Source organism: Arachis stenosperma, chromosome 1, assembly GCF_014773155.1.
Source record: "Arachis stenosperma cultivar V10309 chromosome 1, arast.V10309.gnm1.PFL2, whole genome shotgun sequence".
NCBI lineage: Eukaryota > Viridiplantae > Streptophyta > Magnoliopsida > Fabales > Fabaceae > Arachis > Arachis stenosperma.
Window position 1 is genome coordinate 47044575 of NC_080377.1, and position 9865 is coordinate 47054439.

Consider the following 9865-nt stretch of genomic DNA (forward strand, 5'->3'; position numbering starts at 1 on the left):
GGTAGGGATAAAAACCTGCAATAAACCTTAAACCATTATAAACATTAAAAAAATATAATAGTATATTAATGGGAAACAAATTGGTCACTTGTACCCTACTGACGTGGCTAACTTTCAGTGACATATATGTTTCAAGGAAATCAAAGATAACCTCGGCCGGTTTGTATTTGTCGCTTAAAGCATATTGCTGCAAACAAAAAAATAGTTAAATGAAAATATGTTTTTAATTTAACAACTATTTTTGAATTGATAATTTAATTATACACTTTACTCATGTAAGTATATAGCATGGTTTAGTCTAGAAAAAAGAACTTCTTTATAAATTAGTATATCCACTCAAACTATTAGATAAAAATATTAACTAATAATTTAGAAATATTATAGGGATAACTTTACTGCAAAATGTTCAGGCATGAACCAACAAATTGGATCTTCATTCCTACGTCAAAATACACGTGTCATCATAAGTGCCACCAGGTTTATAACCTACAATATGTTAAAATTATATGTAAAATATGTTTATAGGTAAATAGAGGCTTAAAAATATAATTACAAGAAAAAGTATAATATGCATTGACCTCTATACTTACTCGTGATTCGACACATCTCTACAGCACAAGACATCTAAATGTACTTCTATAACCTTTTTCATCTGAGATTACCAACTCTTCAAAACTGCCAAAGTCATAAAATGGTTAGCTGAGAGAATCATAAAATTTTTAAACCATTATATATTACACATAATCGTAAGCCACACCTACGGATCTAACGTATTCTAAAAAATATAGGTTGCAACATCAGCTTGAGAATCGGTTAACATAATCGAAGGTGTAGGCTCAAATGCAATAAGTGTCCACCACTGTAGTTAAAAAAATAGTTTCAAGATTACACTAAAAAATAAAGAAAAAAAAGTAAAAGAAAGAAGAAAAAAAATAAGGTTACCTTTGGCAGTATAGCTCCTTCTCTAACATGTGGTTGTCCATTAGGTGGAGTTGTTGCTTCACGAGTAATATCCGAGTGGAATAATTTTTTGCGTTGAATTGGTAGGATATTAGTAAGATCACTAGTTTTTGTACTCTCCAAAGATTGCACAACTACAAAATGATCCAATATCAAACTACTATTTGTGGAAGTTATCTGTTATGCCATGATCATATCAATTTTTTGGTGTAGAATATGAAAGACCGATTCTAAGTTTTCTATCCTTTTTGTTATATCGTTAAACATATTCTTGACCTGCATATTTTTCATTGGAATAATCTTTTACTACTCACTTAGATAGTATTTTGTCTTATATTGTATCATATAACTCCTTAGGATGAATATATAACAAATTCGGTTATAAAAGATAAGATAAGATAAAAATAATACAAATTTTAAAATATTTTATTTCTATCTTTTTTAAAAAAAAATATCTAATTAGAGTAAGATAAAAAGAAGTTAAGAATAATAAGATTATATAAAATAATCTAAATTTTATCTTTTTTAAAAAGTTAATATTTAATATATAACCTCAAAATTATTATTATTTTAATACAAAATAAAAGGATAGTAATTTTGACGGTGGAAAGTTGTTAAATTTTGGATAAATTGATTTTAAATTTAAAGTTAAATTACAAATTATTGGTTATCATATTTAAATTATTAAAAGAGAATTAGTTGTGTGAAACATAATCTTATTCTTATATATAAACACTCAAGCATATAACACTATTAACTATCTTTACTAAAACTAAAATTACAATATAGTAGAGCAATGGAAAAAAAAGTAGTAGACGATAATTTTCTTTTTATAATGTAGTCTTTATCCAAGAGAGTTGATGAGATGGAGAAAGCAATGTGGGTGGCGAAGAAGTCACTTGATAAGTTAACCGTCCTTCAATGTAAAACTGATGAGAAGCATGAAAAATTCGATAATACGGACCTATATGAGATGAAGAATAAATTCTCTGGTGATGTAACAAAGAAAAACTCTTATCCATTGCAAGTAAAGTCCGAACATTGTGTGTTTACGGATTTATCCGACGAAAATAAGGACGTTGATGTTTTGCACAATCTGCCACAAAGGGACGCAAACATGCCTGGATGGAGAAGAAAAATCGAAGCCAAAGTCAAGATTGGGTTTTCAAAAAAATAGAAAACCTAATAAAACTGTGCAAGAACATCCAAGTACGTTTGTAAGGCAAAAGGGCAAATTGGCAAGCGTCAATAATCCACCATCTATCCAAAAGATAGCGTTTGCACGACCAGCTAAAATGCCAAAACTTGAGCACAAAGGTCAACTATCAAGCAAGATGGCAGAAACTAGAGTACGCAAAGGGCCTTTAACTTTCACCATGGACAATGCAGTTAACGACCTCTGCAAAATAAAAAAAAAATGGCTTTCAAGTCAACTTCTATTCCAAAGGTATTTGATTTAGTTAAAAATAATTTATTGGCATAGTATTCAAATACGTATATTGTGGATAACCTTTATGTTTGGTGCAGAATTTTAGCTGTTCATTCAAACCACCCCAAGATATGAGGTTGAGCGAGGATTTGGTCAATATGGCTATGTACATCTTTGCTGCTGATAATGATATAGCGTGAGCATTTTTTTGTTATCTTTTATTTTTAATTTTAGTTATCTTTATGGCTAACATGTTGGCTTTGTGTTAGAGAGGATTTGGTTTATATTCACGATACAACTGCAACTAGAGAAGATCTGTTCTGTCTCGTACCTGAAAAGCAAGTGTCTGGTAATAAAGTTGATGGCATTAAAGATAACATCAAATATTAGCATGACCAAATTAAAGAATGTTTGGTCCCTTCCACCATCATTTGCAGTAAGTCAAAATCTTGATTTGCTCATTTTAACTAAATAAAATAAATAATCATTGTGCTCAAACATACCTAGGATGACGTGTCATTACATATGGAGGATCATGACCTACTGAAAAAATATGCATATTATATGCCACCAACCCGTGACCTTCAATTTGTAAGTTCTCATTAATTATTGGAATATTTTTATTACAATAAAAAATACTCAAACTTGTAGTTATACATATTACATCCTATTTGTTATACAGATATATGTCCCAATCAAAGAGAATGATCACTGGTATCTAATGGTAATGAGCATTCCTGACAAAATACTTTATCATTTAGACTCTCACTGTAAGGTTGAAGATGAACCACGCAAGCATCATATTAGAAATATAGTAAGTTCTCCTACTATAGAAACAAAGCTAATAATAATAACATTACTTCGAATAATAAAGCACAATATTCTGATTACATGGAGTGGCTCTTTCTGAAATAATATTTTCAGAGAAGTATGCAGAATGTGGTATACAAGAAATAGTGAGTTTCGAGGGTTGGGATGTTCGTAGGGCAATAGCTATTCCTAGGTGTACAAATAGGTAATTATTCAAATTGTTGGTTATTTAATATATATATATATATATATATATATATATATATATATATATATATATTGCTTTCGACAGCCTTATGTTGTATTATATGATACGTTTTCACACAGTAATGATTCAGCTGTATGCGTTATGCAATGGATGGATGTGCAACAGGAATTCACTCCTTTGATCTCCCCAAAGGTAATTTTAACATAGAGAATTTTGCTCTTTAATTACATTAATACATGTGGAAACGTTTAGTAAAATAAATTACAGCTGCATGAAGGAAGGAGTAGAATGTATTTAGCATTGGATTTCATCACCAGAGATTGGAATAAAATATGGGCAGATGTTAACGAGAGGTTTCAATTATGGTGGCTTATGATACACCCATAGCATCTTTACTGAAATTGGGAATAATTATTCATGTCTTCTTGTTAGACTTACTAAAATAGACGAATTTATTAATTATGTATTTTTTATTTCTCTTGTCGTGTATCACTTTTTTGTTATCCCATTAAGAACTTATAATTCTGAATAAAACTCAAAATCATCAGTGCTATTTACCTCATTTTTTTCAATTTTTTTATGATGAGCTTTTCTTTGTTAAAGTAAAAAAAGAAACTGTATAATATATATTTTACAACTAAAACAACAAAATTACTTGAAATCTTGAAATTTAGATAATAATGATTCATTCACTAATCATGCTCATTATTCGGTTTCAGATTTGGGTGGGTAAATTATTCCCCATTCGGCCATTCCAACCCAGCTACCTCCTCGTCGAAAGACTCATTTGAAATCCAGGTCCATTCACACCACAAAACCTAGTCCTATCACAAACTGAATGTTTAATTACTATTAAGTTCTGAGTTTTCATCATAAGCACATAAAGGGTGCTAAAAAATATTCATCCCACAAAAAGGTGTATAAAAAAATCACTTAACAGAATTTCTTTTTATCAATCTTCTATTCCCTTGGACATTTTGCACCAAAGTTCATTGCATCCAACATGGATATCTAACCATCAAGCCGACAACAAAATCTATATCAATTTCCGTAGCTTTACATGAATTATTAGCGAAGGAGGGAGGGAGCAAGGTTAAAGGTTAAAACGGCAAAAAGATAATTAGAAGAGCTAGGCTTTTACTCCCTGCTCAGTCTCTGAGCTGCGCTGCAAAATCAATTAGCTGCAAATTCTATTTTGGCTCACTTTTATTTGACACAACAATCTTACTTCTTTTAACTTGATGCTTTGTCTCAATAGGACCTTTGTCACTAGTCCTCTTATTTGGGATTTGAAGGCACTTCAAGAGAATCCTCACTAGTTCTCAGCACACAAATTTTAAGAGGAAATATTACTGCAATCAGCAAGCATGGAATTGGATCAGTTAATTTAAAAAGACATCTAGCCACAGTTAAGCATGATTCAAATGAAACCAAAACACCTGAAACTCCAAAGGTCGTAAAGTTTTAACAGATTAAGCTATAATTCTATCAAAGCTAGAGAGAGGGATTAAAAAGTAAACATTTCTTTTCCTAATAGGATTTTAGCAACACTATTGCATCATACTCTAACCATAATATGAGGAAATATAAGTTTGTGGAACCCATGTTTTCTGATCAGTGAATTCTGGATTAGACTTGCATCATTTCATACATAATTACGTAAAGATATTGACTTTCAGCCATAACAATATTACGTGTCACACCAAAGGTGATGGATACTTGCAACTACCTTTAATTCAAACATACTCTCGGCACTAAAAAATTAGTGGTAACATAAGGCATATTCATCATTCAAAATACAAATAACCATAGGTTAAAGACAATCACCAGTAATCAAACAAAGGTGATAGAAGCAGTCAAGCAGGACTTCAAACTTTGGTTCATAATAGTAAATAGAAATAGTCTAACATGTAACAAACATAATATTTGAATAGATCAATGTGACAAAGAACACAACAAATCCACTAACGAATGTAGGATAGCGAATTTTTCTTTTTTCATTTCTATGATGGAATAAAAAAGTAAATGCTTCACATTATAACAATCTCGGACGATGCACGGAGCACACTAGGTTGAGTCGAAAGGTCTGAAACACAAGGGAACGAGGAAAGTGTTAACACAAAGGATGGCAATCCATTGTGCAAAACGGTGTTTGTTGATTGTGAAGGAGGTGACTAAAGGTTAAAGGTTAACCTAATGTAACTGTAGCATAAGAGAATTGGACAGCAGAGAACTGCAAATAGAGGCTTTGGCTACCGCAAACCGGCGGACTAGCTATAGCCAAAGAATGTTGTAGCTCCCAATATATGCAAACCAGATAATGTAATCTACATGATTCTATTCAATGGACAACAGGATTAAACTTCTAGAATAGTTTGGATCTACCAAGAAAGTGTAATGCCACAAATATTATCCTAAGAATGGGTGTCAATGACATGGATTTTGGTCCAGTTCAGAGTCAATTCAATGATACACTAAAGAGAATGCAAAGTAAAGTCCCCAATTCTATTTACCCAACTATGAATTAGCAATCATTACCACTACCGAATGAGCCCCTCACTCCACTCAATGTCTTTTTGGGATGAATTTCGAGTCTTTGCCAGCTGTGTGAACTCTTCTTGGCAATCACTATCTGAAGGCAAAAGAACCATGAAAGGATTCACCATAAACTAGCATCAAGCCATACCAACAGTACAAACCTCAACCTTTAGTCATAAACACGAACAACAACAACCATCGCAAAAGCTGAATTCCAATAAGATTAAATATAACAAAAATAAATTAAAAAAAACACCAATCCCAAATAAAATAAAAATTAGAGAATACTAAAAACTTAAACCATTAACTATACCTTATTATAGCACTTCATTGCTACTGTACGAAGCATTCTCATCATATACCTACAATATCAGCAATATAATATCATTAGTACTAGCTAATAAGCAGCAATTAAAACTTTGTCATACCTCATTGGTAAAAATACTTACTAGTGAATTATCTTCAATGTTCATATGATCATCCAAGTCATTATCAATTGTGTCATTTCCACGACCTTCTAACTGTGAAATGCCACGACGAACACGACAAGTTGTTCGATTGTGGCCCTCCATGCCACACTGTCCATATCGATATTTTTTTTATTGGACTGTGAAGCCCCCCTTTTGTCCTACATTTTCTTGGGTCTCTTGGCATGCTATGTCCCAGATCATTGGTTGCAAGCCCAACTCTAGAAGCATTCACTTGCACATTATCTCTTACATTATCTACATCATTGACTAACTCTTTTTGTGCAGCATCTTCCTCCTTAAATTGTTTCAACAAATTCATAGTCATTTCTCGTGTAAAGATAAATCTCTCGTTATCTTGGCAAGCAAAGTTGGCTAGTTGTCTAAACCAATCCATCAAACAACCATATTGACTTAGCATCAAAGAATCCCAATGAAATCCAACCGCATTTTGCAAACCTACTTTGGCAGTCTTGGTTTACTGAAGCAAGACTAATGACCTTGGCAACTCTTCTATATCTTCATGCACCAAAACGCAAACTATGTGTTCACAAGATATACCAAATGATTCCATTCTCATAAATGAACAATTGAATTCCATCTCAATGTCACAATAGAATACACGCTACATCTCATTTGGCGTACAGTCTAAACCGACAGAGTAAATCACATAAGAGCCAGTTTGCCTCATATTTATTACCTTCATTGATGCAGCTCTACAAGGATTGGTTGGAACATATAAAATATTGATAGGGTGTAAACATTGGCAACACTCCTATCTAACTGTTGAAAACAGGTTTGCATACTGGGTCTTCCATTCACAGATGCGAGGTCAGCCTGGACCTTTTTCCACCTTATATGGTTGACACATCAATTAAAGTGTTGAATGAACTCAACCAGATTGTACCTTGAATTGACATACTTTGCAATGATTAAGTTTAATCCCTTGCACCGAGAAGTAGTCTGAAAACCAGCAAAAACTTCCCTCTTATATGTACAGTTGCCCATGAATGTCTCTTTTTATACATATCTAGGACCCAATTCTTGTTTTTGACACCAAATCCCTCAACCATTTCAAACCACTTTTGACGAAATGCATCAATTTCATAGTCGCCTAATATACACTTTTTAAACATGGAGGTAAACTGGGGCTTGCCAATGTTACTTGTTGCATTGAAAATCAGATGCCATGCACATAATCTATGATGTGCATTAGGAAACTCTTTCTCAATGGCAAACTTCATTGATAGATCACCATCTGTGATAACCGAAACAGGTGCTTTCCCATTCATTGCCACCTTCAGTTGTTGTAGCAACCACCTATATGTGTCTTTTTCCTCATCGCAAATTAAAGCAGCAGCAAAGATAATTGTTTGATTGTGATAATTGACACCAGAAAATACCACCAATGGACACATATATTTATTCCTCTTATAGGTAGCATCAAAGCCAGCACATCGCCAAATAATGAGTAATCTGCCCTACTAAGACCATCGCACCAGAATAAATTGCACAAAGTACCATCGGCATCCATTTGATGATTAAAATAGAGAGAATGGTCATTTGTTGCTTGATCTTCTAGATACTTCAAAGCTGCATATGCATCACCAGATAATTGATGCCTCTGCTTTGCTATTTTATTGTACATGTCCCTTTGCGTGAAAGAGAGATACTCGTAGCCACCTGCCTGATTTGCTAATGCTCGATATATCTGCCCAACACTAATCCCACCCTTTTTCATGTTAATCATGTGGTCAATATCAACCTCGGACATGAATCTATGCCCACGAAGCAATCCAGTCAACCGAGGATCCAGAAGCGGATGATTCTGTTCATTTGAAAAATAAGAAATAAACTAACGACCACTAGGTGCATCTAGACGAATCTCCATCATTGCACTGCAGCCACACCTTGTCTTAGGAGTAGGTTTTCTCTTAAGGTTCCCAATGCCATAATTATTTTGCGGTCTAAATCCTTCACGATGACATACAAAATTCTTCAACTTAAGTACGCCCGCAGGATTCTTCCTAGTCCTGTTCTCCCGAGCACTAAAGCCTCTTGTCCTTGCATATCTATTGTAAAACTCAAATGCAATATCGACATTAGAAAAGTGAAAATGACATACATCTTCATCCCTGATGTTCCAAAATTCAATCATCCCAATGTCTTCAAGTGAGTCAATGTTATACCCTTCGTCGAAGCCATGATAATCGAACATTGGTTCCACATTTGTGTCGTCCTCATCCATATAATCCACATCAACTTCCTCATGTTTTTCTTCCTCTTGCTCGTACTGATCATATGATATATGCTCGCTATTAACCCTTTCATGAGAAAATTCCTGACCCATAACTTCTTAAACACCAATACAAAATTCAAAATAAAACTTAAGTTTGTATATAAATTGCCAAACATGATAAGAACAAATGCAAAACAAAGTTTGAACAGGATACAAAATGCAAATTTTACACATGTACAACCATAACCAGCACTCTAAAAGCCATTACTACTAACAACTAAGTGTGTGTTTGGGTTAGAGTTTGTAAACAAGATTTTGTATAAAATTAATTTTACAAACGTAATTTTGATAAAAAGTGAGTTGGTATTAACGTGATTTATGTTTGGTAATTTTGTATCAAAATGGATTATAATAAGATGAATGTTGTTTGGATTACATTATTCAAAATTACGTTTAGACAAAAATTACTAAAAAGGACATGAATTTATATCATTCAAATTTATATTATTTTAAGATTTTTTTTACTATAATTACTTTTGAAAAGAATTTAAATTTATATATTGAAAATTAGTACTCTTTTGTTATAATTTGTTAGTATTCTTCTTTAGTACTTTTTTTGTATTTAATTGTATCTTTTTAATAAAATTTATATTATAAAAATTAATAATAATAAATAAAATATATACTAATTTAAGAATACATAATAAAAAATATACAAAGTCAAATAAAAAATAAAGTTCTATAAAAAAAATACGTATTAATAAAAATAATAAAAAAAAGACATATGAATAATGAATATTAAAAATTCTATTAAAAAGATACAATGATATACATAAGTGAACATAAAAAAATTCTAAACAAAAATATCCATACTATTAATAAAAAATAAACAAATAATTGATAAAAATTAAAACTTAACAAAAAGTACCAATAATAATATTAAAAAATATTTGTTTGTAAAACATAGCTATGAAATAAATTCAAGAACGCTGATGATTGTTTTTTGTATTTCTTATTGTAGATGAGATTAAATGGCAAAATTGGTAGAATGTCAATTAATTTTTTAATTTATGAAGTGAACGCAGAAGCTAAACGTAAAAGCTATAATTTGTTGCTTCTGGTGAACGGGAGTTCAAACCCAAAATCATGTTCGCATTCAGAAGAAAAAAATTAGCCAAACAAAAATTACAACGTTCAACAAAATTGAACGCATT

The 9865-nt window shown here is 32.0% G+C and overlaps 1 protein-coding gene across 1 annotated transcript; it reads right to left on the reverse strand.

The window, feature by feature from the left end:
• Nucleotides 1–7350: 7350 nt before the first annotated feature.
• Nucleotides 7351–8186, reverse strand: LOC130979340 (protein FAR1-RELATED SEQUENCE 5-like). Its single transcript, XM_057902763.1, has 2 exons — nt 7816–8186; nt 7351–7732 (listed from the first exon to the last, which is right to left on the reverse strand). The coding sequence occupies exons 1-2, from the start codon at nt 8184–8186 to the stop codon at nt 7351–7353; spliced, it is 753 nt and encodes a 250-aa protein (XP_057758746.1).
• Between the last annotated feature and the right edge of the window lie 1679 nt (nt 8187–9865).

Excerpts from the sequence above, each read along its gene's own strand:
- LOC130979340 (XM_057902763.1), bottom strand. The coding sequence starts at position 8,186 with ATGTCCGAGGTTGATATTGACCACATGATTAACATGAAAAAGGGTGGG. Across the intron at positions 7,733-7,815 it reads AATATATGTGTCCATTGGTG|GTGGTTGCTACAACAACTGA; the intron begins GTATTTTCTGGT and ends AGACACATATAG.